The 22,425-nt window shown below is 39.5% G+C and overlaps 1 protein-coding gene across 2 annotated transcripts in view; it reads right to left on the bottom strand.

The window, feature by feature from the left end:
• The window catches only part of pipox (pipecolic acid oxidase), a 68,129-nt gene that overhangs the window by 21,640 nt on the left and 24,064 nt on the right, over positions 1-22,425 (bottom strand). For both annotated transcript variants that reach the window (XM_031287047.2, XM_031287048.2), the window contains exons 4-5: positions 11,169-11,351; positions 4,385-4,537 (exon numbers count right to left, since the gene is read on the bottom strand). In XM_031287047.2, coding sequence (XP_031142907.1) covers positions 4,385-4,537; positions 11,169-11,351 — 336 coding nt within the window. The remainder of the gene's footprint in view (positions 1-4,384; positions 4,538-11,168; positions 11,352-22,425) is intronic.

The raw sequence follows: 22,425 nt of genomic DNA on the forward strand, positions 1-22,425 counted from the left end.
AAGGCATCTAACCCTAACCCTAACCCTAACCATTGCCTAATCCAAGTGCCTTCCAGGCAGCGCTGCCTGGAAGAAGACGTTGGGGGCTTAAAAAACCAAACACCAAGACACACGCGTCCGCAGCGTGCATTTTGCTGTGGCGCTGTCTCGCGCAGACCACTCTCTTTCTCTGTCCTTTTTAAAATGAGTTGGGAAGCGGACAGCAAAACCTAACTTTACTTTTAATGATATTAAACAAAGAGAAATGTTCTCCGTTCATCCTATAATGGTCATAAATCAATACTAGAGTAGCCTACTTCCTTGTTTACTGCTGCAATTACTAAAATGCAGAGGAGGAGAAAAGAGCATCGGTCTTCACAAAAATCATCTGTTAAGTGTTTGATGGTAATTTATTTGTGCTTTAGAATGTAATCAATGTGAAACAATAGTAAAATAAGCTTTATTTCTCTCTGTCTACTGTACAATGACATATTTAAGTACAAAACCTTTGGTCTCAACTACTGCCAGAAAACGCTTGGTTAAATAAATGTAACCTTGGTTCTCTGAGTAAAGAGACTCTCTCTCCACCATACATAGGGAATAAGTAACAGTGTAACTGTTAGTTATAAAGGAGAGAAGCCAGTCATTTGAGTTTGTGGCAAAACCATTCAGTGCTCGGTTTTCATTTTGTGACTTTCGGTTGAATAAAGGACAATTTCTTCTGTGTTATTTCTTCATTGAAGTTTTCTGTAAAATAGCTTAAAATCTAGTCTTGCCTCGATCTCGTGAACCCAATCTCGTGTCTCGTCTCGTCACACCCCTAATGCAGACACATGGTACACATATAGGGCTGGGTGTCGTTAAAACATTTTCGATACTGATACCGGTTCCTAAACGATACTTTTTTTCGATAACAATTTTGTAACACAAAAAAGACCGCGGATCGTGTCCCTGTGCCCGGGGATCGCGTCCCGCGCGTGGCGGTCCGTCCCGTTGTTGTCGCCGGCGTGTGGCGTTTAATTTCCCCGTTGTGGCATTTCATTTCCCCGTTGTTACGTCCCCCAGAGCAGCCCAGTTTCATGGCAGTTTGTGAAATGGTCACGTTCGAAAATCATGACGTGTACACGAAATAAACGAGAAAATCGTGACCTGTACACGAATCAATAAATCAAAATAACGTGACCATTTCACGAACTGGCGTGAGACCGGGTTACCTATTACGTGAGCCGTCTGTGTGTAACGTAGAGATTTTCCTGCGTGTCTCTACGACGTGTAACATTAGGCAGCCAATCACAGACAATATTAGATCTCAGTAGAAGCATGCTGCATGCTTATTGGCTCACTGACGCTGATGAGATGTTTACGGTGTCTAAAAATTATTGAATTTGGTACCCAGCCATATACACATACAGCACATGCCTACTGCAAGTGAAAGAAATACAAATAAATCCAAAATAGGATCCAAAGCCAAAATCCTTCAACAAAACGGTTATTACATTAAACTAATACTTTAGTTGCCCTCAAATCTGTGCTAAAATGCAAACTATATTTGATGCAGGGCTTCAGTAGCCTGAGTCAGACAAATACCTCTTTCAAAGTACATAAAGCATGCAAGTATTGTATTAATACAGAATCCCACAGCTCTGTTCATGCAGTGCTGAAAGGGGTTATTTTAGTCATCAGGTAATGTTTCACATAAAGCTAAGTAATATGGCAGAAAATGACATGTTTCACATGTCTGCATCACCTTTTAGTGCTCCTATCGCAAGCTTGAAAGGTAAAATGACAAAAGGGGTGACTGTCATACACACACTTCCAGAGCTGCTTTTGTGTGCTGCTCCTGTCAGCCAGGTCTGACACACACTGTCTCACCAGAGAACAGAGAAACAGCGAGGAGGCTGGGGAATTAAAAGAGCTGCAGTTTTTATTTTATTCCACAGGATTTCTCTGATGTAGAAAACATTCTGTCAGGTCCATGCAGTAAAAACCAAACAAACAATACAAAAATACAATTTAATTTCTGCTTAATTGAGGGATCTTTTCCAAATTACGTTAAATGGTCCAAACATTGGACATACAGTAGCTGTGGTGACAGTGTCTCAGAGTGAATAATGTGATGTGGCATCACCATCTGTCCACCCCTCTCCTCTATGCATGTGGTCTGCTATTAGGCTGAGAGCTCCTGCTGGCCCGCCATAATGCCCAAAATAGAGATGTGCCATCAGATGACATCAAACCCAGCACAACTTCCACAACTAATCTGATGTTGAGTACAGTTGACTTTGCACCAGTGTTTTTATTTCAAAGTGGACTGCAATTGTACCACCGTGGCAATGTGGTTCTTAAAAGCACCATTCCAGCCGAATGATGTGCTTTAATGCCAAAACGGAAGGTTTATTCTAAGCCGGGGTTAGCAAAATGGCTACCTGGACTGGCAGAGGACTTAAAATCTGCTCTAACCTTGTCTGCTAGTCTCTAGCCTACACCCCTGCCTTCCGGTTTTGAGCCTGCTTCCCAGTCTGCAAACCTCCAGTCTGCTAGCAACCAGCCTCCACTCTGATCCACTGGCCTTGGCCTTCCTGTCCTGATCTGGCTCGTTTCGCATCTGTCGGTCCATACCCTCTATCCCCTGATTCCCCGGGCTGCATCTTGACACGTTGAGGAGCCACCCTGATATCTGGGGCTCATCTTTTGCGGGGACTCGTCTGGCTATTTTCACGGGGTACCATTGAGTCCCAAGGAGGAGGCGTAGTCCCCATGGCCCCCGACACCTTGGCTCGCGCAGCTTCCCAGAATGCCCATCGGCCGCCCCTGCCAACGCTGAGCCAGAAACTCTGTTGGTCGTCCCAGCCAGACATGTCACTAATCCGCTGTTCTGCTGGCAGCCTCATGCTCTGCTGTCCAGTCGCCAGACTACTGCTTAACTCTCCACGGATATGGTTTATTCCACTACAATTATTTGATACCAAAATCAGAACATAATCGAATGTTTGTTACACACAGCTGACTTCCTGTTGCCAGTTGGTGGCACTATGACGATTAATCTATATTGCCATGTAGATGTCCTCAGCCTGGACTCTTATAAGCATGAGAAATTTGGAGCAGATTGGACAATGCACATTTGAGTTACAACAACTTCCTGTTTCATGGTGAATGCGCAAAAATGGCTACCATGGCATTAGACAAATGCTTTAAACATGCATTATGTTGCAGCAGTTAGCTGTTAGCCTTAGCAATAACCACTTCAGCAACAAGTTAAGCTTTCTGTCCATCAGAAACCTCCGTAAATCACAGAGAGTTGAGGCAGAGCAGCTGGAGGACATCAGAGTGAAAACCAAAAAACATTTTCTCCAAAATCAGTGGTAGTGCCGTAAAGCGTTTCACACTTCTCCCTGGAGATCGGACCTGCTCGCCAAAGTTACATAGTGCGTGAAACAGGTGCTCGGGGCGCGCAGTGGGAATGACACAGGCACCATTCTCCCTATTACAAGTCAGTTTTTGCTTATAAATTCAACTTTTCATAAAGCTTTTTTTTTTCATCACAAGCTACATAGTACGTTGATTATAAAGTATATAAAAATGGAGGTTATAATAACGAGTTAATGCAAATGTAAGCAGCTAAAAAAATTTGATATTTAATTAAACTTTCCAAATGTAAAGTGGGATACTAAATTGTGTTAGTATTACCAAGTACTGTTACATTGAGGTCAATGTGCCCATCTGTTGTTGCTTGATGGGCAAGAGTTGAGTTTGCCATATTATGCTTTCAGTGTATTTTTTTAAGCATACTGTAGCTTTGAGGTTAATCTGGAGAATATTCTTGACAGTATTTGTCATTGTTTTGGACTGTTGCAATGAATAAACATTTGCATAAAGCAAGCATTTGTCCACTCCCAGGTTGATAAGAGCATTAAAAACTTGAAAAATATCCCTTTAAAGAACATTTAGAACAGATAAAAATGTGCGGTTAATTTGCGATTGAATTTGATTAAATATTTTAATCGATTGACAGCCCTAATAAAAAGGAATTCCTACAATAAAAAATGTAACTGTATGCTGGTTAGCAAACTGAGTTTATGGTTATAAGACAACACATGTTTTGGTATTCTGTAATAAGTCACATCATAAGATAAGCAGTGCTCCAGTGTGTTCATGTATCTTAATTTAATAAAAAGCAGTTTGCTTCAGTGCACACACAGCACTGGTTTAGATACTAATGTTGAATAATGAAGTCAAATGATCAACTAGAAAAGCAGATAGATGTGATAGATGAAATCACATTAAAACATAAATGATCATTAACAAAGTCTACTTTATATTGTTACCATGAATTATGGGGGGTCTGTACAGAATCTAGAGCTTCTCTATGTAGAATCACACTTGAGGGTTCAGTACTGTGACATACCTTCACCAGGCCTGGGTACTCGTTGGACGGGAGGCCGTAGATGTGCATTTTGGACTCCTTGCCCTCAGTCAGCAAGAAGCAGGGAAAGCGCTGCTTCACGTTGTATGAACCGGGAACCTTCTCTCTCCAGTAGCACACATTGATCTTCACCACCTATAGTAGTTAAAACCAGGAAGGCCATTAGTACCAGCCAAGTCCTCAGAGATCTGGCTGTCACTAAAGACCTAATGATTGGCCATAGTGTATACCATGCATTCGTTTTGATGCACAAAACTCCTTGATTGAAATTCAGAGGGTTTTCTACAGCACTAGCTGCTGTGTAAACAGCCTATTACTCCAATACGTCCAAAAATAAATATCGTTGTCATTGTTGTTTGTCAGTGTTTACCAAAACTGTTAACATATGACCATGACCAAAATGATTCCAATTACTTTCTTCTGATCTGTTACCTCTATGGTTAAACGATAGGCCCACAATTTTCAAGTCTGTCTTACACCACCTTACAACAATAGCCAGATGTCAATATGTTTGCTGTAATAATTCCTCTTGATCACACTAGCCAAAGATCATCAAGTTATAGACCCCTGGGCACAAATGTTTGACATTTGGCTTTTCTTGTTTTTTAATAACACAGACATACATACACACTGTACATGCAGTGCATTAACAGAATATATTGTATATGGAACATTATGGAGAGCACTATACCTCATTGGAATATACGAAAAGTCAGCATTAAACAAAACCATTTCAAGACAACTTGACTTTAGCATTAAATATCTGGTATTAAATGAAGAATAAAGCTCTCTAGGGCCTATGTCTGTGTCTTGTCTGTCTATCTGTGGCTCCCATTCTACTTTCGGAGACTCTGGGAACAACAATTAACTCTGCATTCTGGGAGCGCAGTGCTCTAGTGGGGCAATAGGGTACTATGAGATTGTATACTGAAAAGAGATGCAAACATATTTTCAAAAATAGGCATATGCTTATTTTTTTTTAAAGTAAGTGCTATAGTACAACTAGCAGGAGACAAGTTATAATTGAGGTACGTTTGGAGACACTACCTTATTTAATCATTAAATTAATAGCCTACATATTTTTGTTGTATCTCTTTTCTGTGTTGTAGTTTATAGACGGTCCCTAAGCACTCTTAACTGCCATCTCAACACCGGAACTAAACAGAGCTGAATTAGCAGAACTTTCATGCATTTCTTTCACATCTACTGCAGTCAGATTCACTGTGTTCACTCAGAAGGAATCACTTGACATGGGTAGGCAGTTTTAATGACATTTTGAACATGTTAAGAGGCTAAAAACAAGTTTAAAACTCCTGTTGGTAGCAGGAGGATAACATGGCGTAGGCAGCACCGATTGTTTTTCTTGCTACTGACAGCACTCCAAATTTATAAACAACAGAGCTACGTGTTGGAATCGACCGGAATTCTCCTTTAACCCACCTTTTGTCGGGTTAATTTCGCTAACCGTAAAGACAGCTCAACGCGAAGGGGGGAAAAATTCGGCAGGGAGGAGATTTTCGGCATGGACACCAGTAGCGCTAACGGAGACGTAGCTAACGCTATGAATGGCCGTTGTTGTGACTCGGGTGCTGGGTCTGATATGGTCTGTTTCCCTGATGCTTCATTAAACTGCCGTTAGCGTCGTAAGCACCACGCACTGGAGTTAAGTTCTGGCCGGGTGGATTGCTGTAATGAAAGTGGCTGGCTGCTAGCTGACTGGGTAACGGTAATTATGTCCCGGTGCTGTTGTCAGCTGTCATCCCGACTGAGTCTCTCTGCCCGGGGAGTGAGGCAGACAGACCGGGGTGTGCTAGCTGGCTAAATTTGCATTAGATTAATCATCTATCTATACAGCTAACGTTAACGTTACTAGTGAACTTATTCGTGAGTTAGCCCAGTGCTGTTAACCGTGGTCAAAACAATTATACTAAAAATAACTTTATGAGCGTGTTGAACGATGTTGTAACCCTATAATGTTATCCGCCAAACATTAGCATTAATGTTAGCTACTTGTCAACCAGCACATTGTAGTAACGTTAAGTTGGATCGATATTGAAATGTATCAATAAATAAGGTCTCTGTTGTATTACTGTGTTGCACTGTGTTGCAAAGTGGCATGTAATCAATCACAAAAAAGCAGTATTACGGTTATGAGTAGTTTTTTCTGTGACATTGTATGATTTACAATTACTCCTGAACATATCATCTGGGTGCCAGTGTTCTGACGGAAGTTACGAGTAACTAGACGGTGAAAGGTTATATGACGCCACTGACAGGTGACTAAAGGAAATGACCCGTGTCTGAAAATAAAATAACAGATTTCTCAGGTTTGAAATTTGGTGGAAACATTTGGGATAGTGTAAGAACACAACTCATACAAATATATAACATCGGTATGGTCGTTTTTAGACATTTTAAAGCAGAAATGTTGCATATTGTACCTTTAACTAACTGATTGGTTTCTTCTGGCTTGATGATACATATAATTGGGTATCATTTGCATAACAGTGAACGTTTATAGAATGTTTCCTAATAATATTGCCTAGAGGAAGGATATATAAGGTGAATAGAATTGGTCCCAGCACAGAGCCTTGTGGAACTTGGAATTCACAAAATACTGTCTTGTCTAGCTTATTATGCTCTCTAATCACCGACTATGTAAATGTGGTCTCTACTCACCTGAAGTCATATTTGAAGTTTAATTAACACAGCCAGCAAGTACTATATGTGATCTGCTAGAAAAACACAGGTTTTACTCTCCTAACTGACAAAAGTTTAGCTCAACGCACATTATGGAAATATTGTTATGGATGTAATCATCAATGTCTATGTTTATGCTAAATATGATGAAAAAATTACTTAATATGTTAAGGTAATTTTAAGGTCTGACCATACCTTTCCAGGCCTGCTCTATACCACCACACAGTGATGTACGCAGAGCAGCTATTTTTTCTGACTGAGACCAGGTTGTCTGTTTGGATTTTCCCTCCAACCAAATGCAAACATTTGGGGTTTTACAAAGTACTGTAGAATTTGAAAAAGAGCCATAGTGTAGATATGCTGTGTCATGCAAAGATACAATATTTCTCAAGATGTATACAAAAATTCAACTAACATTCAAAAAGACTGGAATAAAAACAACTTGTGCCATTGAGCAGATGTGAAAACACACACATTTCTTTTTCACTATTTACTGCTATTTTACTCACTTTTACTTGTGTCAAAGCCATAGCAGTTGTGCAAATAATGTAAAGTTTGTCCTGAGAGTGCCATTACATGAAAGGCAATGAGACCGATAGCATCAACACTTAACCTCCTGTTGTTAAACCTGTTTGATTGATGGCCTGAGTATAATTTGATACACATCTGACAATTTAGCCTGATTTTTGTGCAAGAGAAAGGCTCCTGTAGTGTCCAATTTACAAAGAGTGCATTAATGTATTGTGCTCAGTAAATTTCAAACCAATCGGCTTATTCCCTTATCAGATTTGTGTGTTCAAACAGAAGTGCAAAAGGAAAGGTCATAAGGATGCCAAAAACCACAAGGGACATAAATAGCCACATCAAATTTGATGGAAATGTGATCATACGTTTCCCAGATGCCTCATCATTGGCAAGAGTGTTGTTCAAGTGGAGTGGAGTCAAGTTTTTGGCCTGCTAGTTACGCTAGAGGGGAGATCAGGGAGTCATTACAGTCCCTAGGAATTGTCCTCTGAGGTATTTGAATGTTCATACAAAATATCATGGCAATCCTGGTAGTTGTAGTTGTTGAGTGTGTGTTACCTCAGACACGATTAGGGATGGGTGTCGAGACCCAGTTCTATCCAAATTTCTCAAAACCCGAAAATCAATAAGGTCCAAGCTTATCAATACTGCTATCGAGACTAGTGGATCACATAACGTTATGTCTAAAAATAGATACGTGCGCGAACCAGAAGAATGATTTATGAGCAGTGTATGCGTAAAAAGCATAGGTAAAGACGAGCCTCCCCACTGCAAATCATTCAAAACATAGTCAGACTGGCTACTGAGAGAACCGCTCTGTGGGCCGCTTAATCAGCTTGTTAAAACAAAAACAGCAACAGAAGTATCGCAATAAAAGCAATAATAGTTCTGTTAAGATTAGGAATTTGTCGTCTCGTCAAATATTGATAATGGTATTGAAAAAGACTCGGGTCGTTAAGCAGTCTCGAAAATGGTATCAATATCAATAAAAATTAACGATCCCCATCCCTAGATATGACAGATATATTTTCATGGGTTATATATTTATAGTACAACTGATCAATACTACACCTGAATGAATACACACTGGCACAACATGCTGGTTAAAGCTTAAAATATAAACCTCCACAATACCTACTCCATCCTCCTCTGGTCTTTTTTTCTGTCTAATAGAAGTGGAATTATAAAAGCAGCTCTGCAGTGGTGAAGGGAGAATTGGGATTTAATGAAATGTACACATGGTTGTACAAATGACGTCCATCTGAGGGTGGCAATAATAAGGACACATTGTTCAGGAGCTTTCAATGTAATGAACTAACCGTCCGTGCACTCATTCCCAGGGACTATAAAAATTCAGACAGAAGTGCTCCAGCGACTCAGCGAGCTTAGAGCCTGTGCTTTTCTACCAGCTCACTCAGGCATGCCATTCCCCAGGCCCCCCAGCCTGCTGCTAGCCTGAATCATGCAATTCCAATATCAAACTCCAATTCGCCACTCTAACAGCTGTCTGCTTGTTTTCCCATCACCTTCTCTATTCGGCTGTGTGGCATATAGCAAGATGGAAATGACTTTGCCTTGCTGACTAAGGCCTCTGAGCTGTTTAAATATGGAGGAGTAATGCTTTTGTTTCTGTGGCAGGTTCAGGTGGGCATTTAAAAAGGTAGGCATGGCAAGATCCCAGTGGTGAAAAGAGAGTGAAACTGGATTAGGGATGGACAAGTTGAAGTTGATAACACACAGAGTCTAATAAAGCAATAAGCCGGCATCTTTGTGTTTTTTGTGCATTCATTGAACTAGTACAGTGCCCGGCCTCCTGTATTGCTGCTTGTAGCTTTCTCCAGAACCGCTGTACTCCGAAATAACTTACAGAGGGACCACAAAGCACTTAATATGCAACTAACTGTATACTACTTTCAGAGGAAAACATCATACTACTACATTTACCTGACAGAGATTGTGGCAGATTCATATTCTACTCACAACATATCACAAATAAAATATAATGCATTATTATTTCTTAAACTATCCAGCACACTGATAATGCCTTTCTTTTTACTTTAATTAAACATTTACAGCAGAACTTTTACTCTGCGGTAACGGGCGGTTTTACCACATGTCTAATGAATGTGTGTTTTTGTGTAATCGATTAATCTGCCTATAAAACATCAGAAAATAGTGAAAAATGTCTTGTTTTGTCAGTCCAAAACCCAAAGATATTCATTTAAATATGATATAATACACGAAAGCTGGAAATCTCCATATTTGATAGACTGAAAACTGCATTTTCTGCCATTTTTGCATGAAAAATCAATTTAACAATTAATCAATTATCAAAATAGTTTGCGATTATTTTTCTAGTGATCGACTAATTGATTAGTCGACTAATCGTTGCAGCTCACCTCTTGAATACTAATATTCTACTTTAATTTACGCCTGAGTACAATATTGATATTATTTATATATATATATATATATATATATATATATATATATATATATATATATATTTGCAATAACAAATATAATTTAAATTTAGAAGAAATCCTAATAAAATCTATTTTTGGGTGAAATTTTGAAATAGGAGTTAAATTTGTATGAGTGCATAGTGTATGTAGTGGATGAAATACTAAATATTTACCATTCTTTTGTGGTTCTACCACTTGACATTTTAGGTCCATTTGGCCCTACCTTTTGTATAAAATATGGCGCAAATCCTATTTCAAATGAAATCAAATTTACAATAACACAAAATATGCATGTTAACGAAACTCAAGGATGCTTCTAAAAAAGCTTTTTCAAAGTTGTTTTTTTTTCTCATCTTGCCAACCCTTATTCGTCATTGACCCATATACGCAGCTATACAAACATTATTGCATGTGGGACACCAAAGGCCCTATTTTAACGATCTAAGTGCACGGCGTGAAGCGCATGGCGCAGGTGCGTTTAGGGCGTGTCCAAATCCACTTTTGCTAGTTTGACGGCGGAAAAAAGGGTCCGTGCGCTGGACGCATGGCTCAAAAGGGTTGTACTTAGTGTCTTCATTAATTCATAGGTGTGTTTTGGGCGTAACATGCAATAAACCAATCATTGTCATCTCCCATTCCCTTTAAAAGCCGGGCGGGTTTGTACCTTGGCGCATTGCTATTATGACGGCGGATTTGCACCGTAATATTTTTATTTGTAATCTTTTGCATGTTTGTGTGCTGCTGTGCTTCCCTGTGTGTAACAAGCATAGTGATTTGCATTATTTTAACAGCATTACTAATTTGCTGTTAAAATAATAATGAAATGCTGCGCTATTGACTTTAGACCAGATTTTTGTTGGTCACTGGTGCGATCACTTCCCGCTGCCTCAAGATAGCAATACGACCAAGAATTCACCTGAACACACCTCCCTGTAAGACCAGCACGCCCATGGGCGCAAAGATGGGTGCAGGTGCATTTGCTATTTAAACAACGTGGGCGCTGGATGGGAAATTGACAACTGCGTTGGTCTTAAACTAGCAAAGACACTTGCGTTGGGCTCTAAGAGTTTGAATACCTTGAGTGGCAACTGTAAGCCAGTGTGGGCCAGCAGTCTGTTAGCCCAGGGTCCAGCGGTGATCACCACACTCTTAGCTCGATAAACACCAGCAGAGGTTGACACTGTCACAACAGGGCCAGGCTTGATGTCTGTTACCTTCTCTTTGTCTCTTATGACCCCACCCAATTTCTGAAACTGCCCCTGGGAAAAGAGAACGACAGAAGAGTGTTAATGGAAGCCTTCACTGATATCATTTTTCTAATCTACAGTACAGTATGTCATTCTGTGCTTTGAAATATATAACAAAGATTGATCAGTAATGGCTGCTTAAAACATCTAAATGGCCCTATTCATTTAAAGGGCAACTATTATATAGCATTTTCAGGTTAATACTTGTATTTTGTATTTGTACTAGAACATGTTCACATGCTTTACTGTTCAAAAAACACTTTATTTTCTCATACTGCCCATGGCTGCTGCACCTGTATTCACCCTCTGTATGAGACGCTCTGTAGGAGCGCCTGTCTCTTTAATCCCTCCTCCGGACAAAGCCTAGTCTGTTCTGATTGGTCAGAGTGTTTCCTAGAATCTGCACCCTGCTCCGCAGCCTATGCGGTTGTTTCACTAGTATCAGCTGGAGCTACTGCAACAGAGTATATAGCAGGACTTTGTACCGTGAAAAATCACCAATAAATGCTTTAAAACCAAATACTACACCAATAGACATGTCCTAGCAGTAAAGTGACCCAAAATTGGGGAGAAATGACCAACTTTGGCCACCAAGGATTAGCTACAGCTATTGGGCGTTAGCATGCAGCAAGTTAATATTAAGCAGTAGGCTAACGTTAGATTATGGAACGAAGCAGCATGTTCTACCATTGAAAATCGCAGATAAACGCTTCTGAACCAAACTCTACCCAATCGGACATGTTTCAGCAGTAATGCGACCCGAAATAAGGGGGAATTTAACAAATTGGCAGCGAAGATGACAACTTTTACTGCCGTTAGCATGTAGCTACTATAGTTAGCAGTGGACACTAATGGAATATAGCATCACTTTCTACAGTCAAAAATCGCAGATAAGGCTTTTAAACCAAATACTCCATAACCAGAAACGTTTCAGGAGTAATGTGACCCAGAATTGGGGAGAATTTAACCACACTGGCAGCCAAGATGACATTGTTTACTGCCGTAGCATGTAGCTACATGCGACAATGTTAACACAGCAGTAGCTTAAAAAAACATACAACAGTGTTACTGCCTGGAGCAGATAACCAATCATAGAAGTTCGGCTTAGAGTTGCGTAATACTTAGCCGAGAGTAGAAAAAACTTTTGAAACTGGAGCGTTCAAAACAGTTGGAAATCTGAACATTTTAGCTCACGGGAATTTCTCTAAAATATGTTTACCTCATTATTTGAAATTTAGTTTTGGCCACATTTAACATGAAAATCCGACATTATAACATTATAGATATGACAGAAAATACGGAAAAGCATAATATGTCCCCTTTAAAGAATGCAATTACAAAATAGAAAACAAACAAATAAATATAAAATACAAATACCATAAAGTTAAATTGTAAATTATAGAACCAAAGAGGTACAAGACAGGGCTGTCCTTGTTTGCAACTTGTTTTTTTCACTTATTGTTTGCCACTTGTTTAATAGAGTTCAGTGAGCGGCCACTTATTGAACGGCTCCGGTTCCGTAAAGGATTTCCACCATTCAATATCTAAATTGACCTTTCAAAAAAAAAAAAAAATGTAACAATGTTTTTATTGACTTTTCATTAATATATTTAAATTTCTCGCGTAACTGTGATTGAGTAGTTTTTTTGTGTACTTCTACTTTTTTAAGAAGTTTTTTTAAAATCTGTACTTTTACTTAAGTATGTTTTGTTAGGATTGTACTTTGCTACATTTTAAATCACATCTGTTACTGAGTAAAAAAAAGTAGGCTAAATAAAAAATGCAAGGAAAAAAATCGCGCCCCGGAAACTACTGCAGTGAATGATGGACAAGACGGGCAGTATCAGCTTGTCTTCACTAACGCTAAAATTACAAGAAGGATGGAGACGGACAAGTCAGACACCAGCGGTGCAGACCAAGCTAAATGCGAAACCCCGTTCTAATTTGCTGAAGTTGAACTCGAAGGAAATTAAGTTAACCCCTGACCGTATTTAAGTGACCACTTGGGCTGCAAGTGCAGGAAAGGCAACAGCTTTATTATGCAGTGTAAGCTGTACATTTTAAATGAGCTACTTTTTAGTTTTACTTGTACTTAAGTAAAAGCTCATCCATGACCATGTAATAGTACTTTTACTTAAGCAGAATATTTTGTTACTCTTTCCATCTCTGCCCCCGTCCCAGCCCATAACAAAATCACTCTTCCAAGATCTGCCGTGTTACAAGAGCCAAAAAACAAAAAGCAAACTATATGACATGCACAGAACAATGGCACCTCTAGCAAAGTAACGATATACATAAATACAAAAACAAATAAGAATTGCACCTTAGCTATCACCCTCAAGACATGCCTCAGCCCTTTTCCCTTCTGGGGTTTACCATTTATTTGAATCTTAGGGATCCTGTCCCATATTTACCCTCTGTAGAAGCTCCCTATGTCCCCTTTTCTTATTTATAAATACTGTAATTCAAATGGCTTCCAGATTTTCTTATATAACCCCAATTCCTTTTTTCAATATATACGTTAATGTCCATGGACATACATTGCGTGCTATATTCTTGATCCAAACAACAATTGTAGGTGCCTCTACTTTCTTCCAGATAGGAGCTAAAGTCCTTTGTGCCTGTAGTATAGCAAAATCAATACATTTTTATTGTTCAGATTCAGATTGTTCAGGGTTTCAGATTTAAATTAGTTAGATACAGGTGCAGCAATATCATCTTAGGGTCAAGTGGAATGTTCACAGACAAGATGAACATAGTGTTATTGATCACTTTACTTTGTGTTTAGTGATGATTAGCAAGTGTTAGCATGCTACCAAACTAAACTAAGACAGTGAACATGGACCGAACATTATACTTGCTTAACATCAATGTGTTGGCATCACTTTTGTGAGCATTTTAGCATATGCATTTAGCCAAAGCACCACTGTCCCTATAAGTATAATAAGGATGAACAAATCTAACATGGCTGTACTATACTATACACTTATATACTGTATGATACAATCACCACTGACTGGGTAGAAACCTTCTGTCCCGTACATACAGTTTTACGGCACTGAGCAAACGGGGACAAGGAACAACTGGATATACTCTCATCTCCTTCATCTAAAATGCATGTTTGATGCTTTCTTTGTCAACACTTTGACTAATGTTAGCTTGGAGAGCTAATTTACCTGTTGGGCCACAGACTATGACAGAAAAATGGCACCACCCAAACTGACCGGCGGTGACATGTTGCTTTGAACGAACTATGCACTCAAAATAGCAAGTGCAAGTACAGAAGTGTGCGATTTGAGACACGACATATACTGTATATCTTTAAATGTTACAGTTACAGCTGAAAACGACAACAGAAATAAACAATTTCACCCATTTCACACATCTATGCAATTCAAATCAATGACCATTTGTCTATAAAATCATGTCTGTGAAATCAATGAATGCCCTCATTCAGTCAGCTATAAACTATAGAAATAAAATTATCCACAATTCATTTTAATGTTACCAACAGCTGGTCGAAAAAGCAGAGTTTTAGACGGAGCCTCAACTAGTGCCCGAAAGCATGGTAACGTTATATGGTGGAGAGAGATAGAGAGTGACTGAAGAGAGAGATAGCCCAGCTGCGTTAGAACAAAGCCACGACTCCGAGAAATAAAACGTGTTTTTGCCGATTGATCACTAGAAGTGTAACTGTAGCAAGCAATTCAATATCACTAACGTTATCCACATTTATACATAGACGAAACCAATGATATATCCAGCTACAAAAAAACTGGAAGTCGGAAGTAGAAAGGAAGTACGACGAGGCATTGTCATGGATATGTTACACGTCTAAAAATGCAAACAGCCAGAGAACGTGGTCCTCAAAGCGGCTGCTTCCAAGAGATTGACAGGAGAGTGTGTGATTACGTGACAGAAAAACGTAATGATGGGATGCCCATTACCAGCTGAAGGCCTTGGAAATATTTACCATTAATTTAAATGTGACACTTTCATCTAAAAAGATATTTAAAATATTTAATTTAAAAGATGTTAACAACAACAGCCTATCTTGTTTTGGTCAATGTGTTTTTATTAGAATTATTTTCACATAAAATTATTTTCTTTATGAAAACAATATTTGTATATTTTTCCAAAAACGAGTCTTATGATCAGGGTTGTTTTATATTCGGACCAATACGGTAATTAAATAAGGTAGATCAATTGCGACATGTATTAAGATATCAGATAGATAACACTAAAGTCAAGGGGGTGTTAAAAGAGTCATGGCATGACAATGCACAAAGCAATAATCCACCGATGTATTACACATCTATCACAAATTTATACTTGACTGCTGCTTCACAGAAAAGCGGCTGAACAATCCGTTCAGTCAATTGAGAATGGCACCTCACTGAAATAACAAAGAAGTGTTTTGTGCTTGACCTGGAAGCCATGGATGAGTCTGCTCTCCTCCAGTGCCTTTTCTCACTGCTGACAGAGTCCAGTAATGTGAATTTATTGCTCAAAGATATTCCTGGTGTGAGCTATTATTAGATTAAAACAATGGGTATTAAATATGTTCAGTTATCCACATCTTGGTATTCTACAACCCGATTATCCAGTTCTTTTGTGAATGTTTCTGCCAAGAACCATGGAACAGACATGAAGGTCCATTTATGTATATTTTTTATATATTGAATAGCATACTGGCTAATTTGCTATTGATGCATTAAATAATGCTGGCAAATTTCCTACAAAATTGATCTGAAAGGGCCATGTCTTTTGTTTTAGCACATGAAGGATGTAGACACAGTGTTACTCTCATATTTACTAAGGAGACAAAAGACCTTAAAATTCTTTAAAAAAACATAAGATCCGGAACGTTTCTGGTGAATGAACTTTATAGACCTCCATGATTAGTCTTGATTAGACTTCAGATTAGAGGAAAATTACAGTTTATTACAATTTTAATATTAGCATTGTAGCACTTTCACATTGACATTGCACTCACCAAATAGTTGCTGAGATTTAAAAAACTTTTTAAAAAAAAAGTCTGACAGGGAAAGGAACATGAGCTGTCATAGAATCATGCCAACAGTTCATCCAGATCATCTAATCCTCTTTATTTGAAGGTAAAACTTGTAGCGAGCACACCTGAAAAGTCGGTTATGATCCTTCATTGCACTGGAAAACTGTGAGCAGTTCCCTAATTGGCACTCTTCTCCACCTGCCTTTCATTGAGTAGTCAACACACCTGATCCTCATCCAGCTCCTCTAAAGCTCCACATATACCTCAGCCTCTCTTCCAGTCTCCGCCGGAATGTTTAGTATAACAAGTGTGTTTGTATTTCGACATCTAGCCCATTACTTTGCTAAACCAAAATCTCAGGTTTTGCCTCTAGCATGCATGCCTTGCCAGTTGCTAATTACTTCTGTTCTCCGTCTTCAGAACCAAAAGATCTCTGGATTACCTTTCAAGTAGTCTTGCATTGCCAGACCTTCCTCCACAGTGCTGCGGAGGAAGGTCTGGCTAGTCCACACAGCATTGAGGGATGGGAGAAAAACATGCTCTGGTGTATTGTCATTTATTTAAACCAAATCAGAATCGTCTTGGGTGGCGCTAAACCCCGGACACAATGACGGTGCCTCTGCAAAATAGCCTCGGGAAGGAACTTGTTTTGGTGGAACATGTGTACGTTCAAAGGTTGTTTTAGTCGTGCAACAGAAAACTCAGATTGGACAGATAGTCTAGCTAGCTGTCTGGATTTATCCTGCAGATATCTGAGGAGCAGTTAACCATATTCCTCATAAATTCACCAGAGTTGAGTGGTGAAATATCTGACCCAGAATGGTCGTAGAGTAGCTCAACTTTGAAAAGTATTTGAAAAATATATATAAATTATGATGCGATTGAAAGAATATGTCCACATATTAGCATGTAGTCAACCGTAACACCTTAACACTGCATGTTGCAGTTATGTACAGTTGTGTACCAAAAGTATAGCAGTCCAACATCACTAACCTCATAAATCAATTTTTTTGGTAGAAGTGATATTTCTACATGGCAAATAATTTACTAGTAAGTGTTGTAGAGACATAGAAAACCAACAGACCCAACAGTCATGACATGCATGCTGCTCATTCTGTGTAATTGAATCTGTAATTGAAAGGGGCATGTTCAAAATAATAGCAGTGTTGTGTTCAATTAGTGAGGTGATTGATTCTGTGAAGAAACAGGTGTCAATTATGGACCATATTTAAGGAAGGAAGGAAGCAAATGTTGTGCATGCTGGTTATAGTGCATTTCACACTGAAATACTCAGCAAAATGGGTTGTTTCAGACATTGCTCTGAGGAACAGCGGACTCTGATTAAAAAGTTGATTGGAGAGGGGAAAACATATAAAGAAGTGCAGAAAATTATAGGCTGCTCAGCCAAAATGATTTCAAATGCCTTGAAATGGCATCCAAAGCATGAACGACGTGGAAAAAAACGGTCAACTACCATTCGAATGGATCGAAGAATAGCCAAAATGGCAAAGGCTCAACCAGTGATCAGCTCCAGGAAAATCAAAGAAGACTTAAAGTTACCTGTGAGTACTCAGAAGAAGGCTATGTGAAGCAAAGCTATCAGCTAGAAGCCCCCGCAAAGTCCCATTGCTGAAAAAAGACATGTATTGAATAGGTTGAAATTTGCCAAAGGACACATTGACTGGCCAAAGGAGAAATGGCGCAACATTCAGTGGACTGATGAGAGCAAAATTGTTCTTTTTGTTTGTCCGATGACACCCATGCACTGAATTCAAGCCACAGTACACTGTGAAGACAGTAAAGCACGGTGGTGCAAAAATCATGTTAGGGGGATGTTTCTCATACTGTGGTGTTGGGCCTATTTATCACATACCAGGGATCATGGATCAGTTTCAATACATCAAAATACTTGAAGAGGTCATGTTACCTTATGCTGAAGAGGAAATGCCTTTGAAATGGGTCTTTCAACAAGACAATGACCCAAAACACACCAGTAAGCGAGCAAAGTCTTGGTTCCAGATTAACAAGATTGATGTTCTGGAGTGGCCAGCCCAATCCCCAGACCTCAATCCCATAGAAAAGTTGTGGGGTGACATCAAAAATGCTGTTTCTGAGGCAAAACCCAGTAATGCAGAGGAATGTTGTGGAATGTAGTTCAATTGCCCTGGGCTGGAATACCTGTTCACAGGTGCCAGAAGTTGGTCGACTCCATGCAACACAGATGTACAGCTTAACATTCCTTTTTCTTCACTTTCTGTAAAGGTATAACACAAACTTGATCAAGTTTGGTCATGTTTTGATTTGGAATTGAATGTGCAGTGTTCCCAATGCAATGATATTATGGAATTAAAAGCTATTCTAAGGATTTTGAGCATTAGTCACTTTTTTAAAATCACACTGCTATTATTTTGAACACAACTGTAAGAGTGTGTGAAAACTAGTTAGCAAGGGAGCACAGAATGTTTGAACAGGAAGCTAAAAGTAATGAGTAAATGGTAATAATAAATAGCTAAAAGTAAGGACTAACACCTCAAATGATTAGGAATGGGTAAAATAGTTAGTTTTAGATAAATGGTTGAAACATTCAGCTTCACTCAAAGCAGTAGTAGGCTAGTAGTAGTATGATGGATGCTGATCAAACCAGCCTTTATATTTAATTTTTGTAGGCATTTTATATGCCTAATTTAGACAGCGATAGAAAGGAAATGGGAGAGAGAGGGGAAGACCTGCAGCAAAGGACCCTGGACCATACTCGAACCTGGGTGTGGTGAGGACTATTGGTACCCCCTTACCAGCTACCTGGTGAGCTACTGGGGTTCCCAAACCAACCTTGATATGGACGGTTCAGTTGTATGAAAAAATTCTAAATTAAAGTGTTATACATTTGAAATATACATTGGAAATCAATGCAGGGGTATGTAAGCTCATCTGATAGGGCTGTAGGTTGTATATCAGACCAAAAAGGGTTGGGGTGTTTGCAATAGAAAATTCGGGTAATAGTCATACTATTCACATTCTTTTTCCAAATAAGTTTGCTAACCTGTGCAACAGAAAATATCTTGCAGGCAAGCCTTGGGTTGGCACCTAAATCCTGGTGGCAGCTGCCGTCGTGGTCCTGCTCGACGCTCTGCTGTGCCCTACTACACCCCACTACGCCTACTGAACTGCTCCAACTATTATTTCTAGTCATGGTTCCACTATCTTTATTGTTACTATAACTGTCACTGTTCATCATTCCAACTGCTATAATTATTATGAATCATATTTCTCTATACCTGTATATCTGTATCAGTGTCTGTGTCCGAACTGGCAGCGACAGATGGCCACCCACAAAGAGCCTGGGTCTGTCAAAGAGCCTGGGTCTGGGGAGATCACGTGGCCAGCAATGGTCACAGAGAGCTAGAGCTCCATACCCACCTCAGCATTTCATTGAAAAACCAGGTCTATTCCTTTTTCTTCCACACCAAATTGTTTTATCTGTTGTCACAGTGACTCAGTGAAATGCCTGCAACTGCGAGAAAACAGGTCTCGTTGTTGTCTAAGCAACCTACTTGGACTCATAAATCTGCTAACAGGGCGGTGGCTAACATAGCAACTAGGGCTGTAACTAACGATTATTTTCATAGTCGATTGATCTGTTGATTTTTTTTCTCCGTTAATCAATTAGTTGTTTGGTCTCTAAAATGTCAGAAAATGATGAATGGGTCTGCGGTCTCAGAGGGTTAAGGGTTATTTATTTTATTTTTTATGTTTTCACCACACTTTGCTCAGATCTAACAGTTCACCCTTTGCTACAAATTTATCAGCGAATTCCGGTAGGGTACGCGAGACATGTATGTGTGTAAATTTTGAAGATGGCTGAACTTTCAATTCTTTCAGTTAACATCAGGGGGCTAAACGGGCCGATCAAACGAGCTAAATTTCTGGATTATTTAAAAAGGAAGAATGTAGACGTGCCACTTACACAAGAGTCACATTTACGTAAAGGAGATGTAAATCGTCTACAAAATAAATACTACAAGATTGCTGCCTCATCTAGTGACAACACCAAAACCAAGGGCTCCATTGTGTTGCTGTCGTGGAAATGCGCACTCACCGTAGACCAAAGTAGTAAAGATCTATCAGGCAGGATATCTTATATATGTACCATGATAAGGAGTAGGAAAATAGCCTTTGTTTCGGTATATGCACCGTCTACATATGATGAAAGTTTTTTCCCGCGCCTAACCAATTAATTGCTTTCTCTCAATGAATATTCACTAATTATAGGGGGAGACATGAATGCAGTACTAGATTAAAATCAGGATAGATCAGGGGTCAATCATACAAAGGCCCAAATACATACATCAGACATGTTTAGAGCATGTGGAATCTCACCATCTTGTATATATTTTAAATATTTGTTATCCTATTATTTCATGTATATTGTATCCTAGTATTTTATGTATATTCTGTGCGACTGATATTTTGCTGCTGTAACACTGTAATTTCCCATTTTTGGAATCAATATCTATCTATCTATCTATCTATCTATCTATCTATCTATCTATCTAACAGATATATGAAGGATGCACAACCCTACTAGCAAGGATTACACTTTCTTTTTCAGCTTTGATGCAGAATTTAGAGCCAAACTGACGGAGTTTATATCAATTAATACTGACTCAGTTTCTGACCCTGCATTCATTTGGCAGGCAACTAAAGGATTTATTAAAGATTTCACATCTTCCTTCGCGGTCAACTTGAAGAGGAAAAGAGAGGCAAGGATTGCAGATTTGGAAAAACGCTGTAAATATTTAGAGCAGTCTCTTAAGACTTGTTTTTCTAAATCTACACATACTCTTTTAGTCACAAGTCTAACATAGTTAAATGATCTGCTAAGAAGGAGAGCTGAATTCATAATGTACAGAGTGAGGCCAAATTATTATTTTAATGGCTGTAAACCAAGCAAATTGCTTGCTCTGAAATTAAAACAAAGCAAATCCAGAGCTACTATCAACAGCATCCGCACAGACCAAGGTATCTCAACAAATCCTAAAGATATCAGCGCCACTTTTCAATCCTTCTATTCAAAGCTGTATGAGTCCTCCTGCAACCCAGATCTGACACAGTGCCAGGAGTTCCTAAGAGAACTAAACATGCCTCTTCTTGACCTAGAGGAGGCAGAAGAACTGGGTCAACCTATAACGTTAGAGGAACTAAAATCAGCATTAAAAACAGTTAAAAAAGGGTAGATGCCAGGGTTGGATGGAATTCCATCAGAACTTCTTCTACAGTACTTTGACATATTAGGACCTACCATTTTACAAGCTTTAACCTCAGCCATAGAGATGGGTACTTTGCACCAATAAATCAACACTGCGCTAATTTCCATTGTACCCCAAAAGGGCAAAGATCTTACAGATTGCTCAAATTGCAGGCCCATCAGCCTCATCGGGACTGATGTTAAGCGTTATTCCAAAGTCTTGGCACTCCGCCTAGAGAGCTTTATCGAGAAGGTAGTCCACCCCGACCAATCAGGTTTTATACCAAAGCGTCATCCTGCAGACAATGTACGCAGACTATTTCATGTAATAGAAGAAGCCAGAAACCTTCCAACAACGGCAGCAGTTTTATCAGTGGACGCGGAAAAGGCTTTCGACCGCCTAAAGTGGAACTACTTGTGGCAACCTCTCTCTCTTCTGTCGTCATCCTTCTGGACCTTTCTGCTGCTCAGATCCTCATTTCGACACTCCAGGATCTGTGTGTTTCAGGCTCTGCACTCTCATTGCTCACATCTTATCTGACAGACCGAACCTACCGGGTAACTTGGAGAGGATCTACCTCAGAACCTTGCCCACTCAAAACTGGGGTTCCTCAGGGATCAGTCCTGGGTCCCCTCCTCTTTTCTCTGTACACCATCTCTCTCGGGTCTGTCATTCAGTCGCACAGCTTTTCTTACCACAGCTACGCAGATGACACCCAACTAATTCTCTCCTTTCAGGAGTCTGAAACTCAAGTAGCAGCACGTATCTCGGCCTGTCTGACTGACATTTCTTCTTGGATGTCCACATACCATCAGAACGCAGCAGC

Source organism: Sander lucioperca, chromosome 5 (genome assembly GCF_008315115.2).
Source record: "Sander lucioperca isolate FBNREF2018 chromosome 5, SLUC_FBN_1.2, whole genome shotgun sequence".
NCBI lineage: Eukaryota > Metazoa > Chordata > Actinopteri > Perciformes > Percidae > Sander > Sander lucioperca.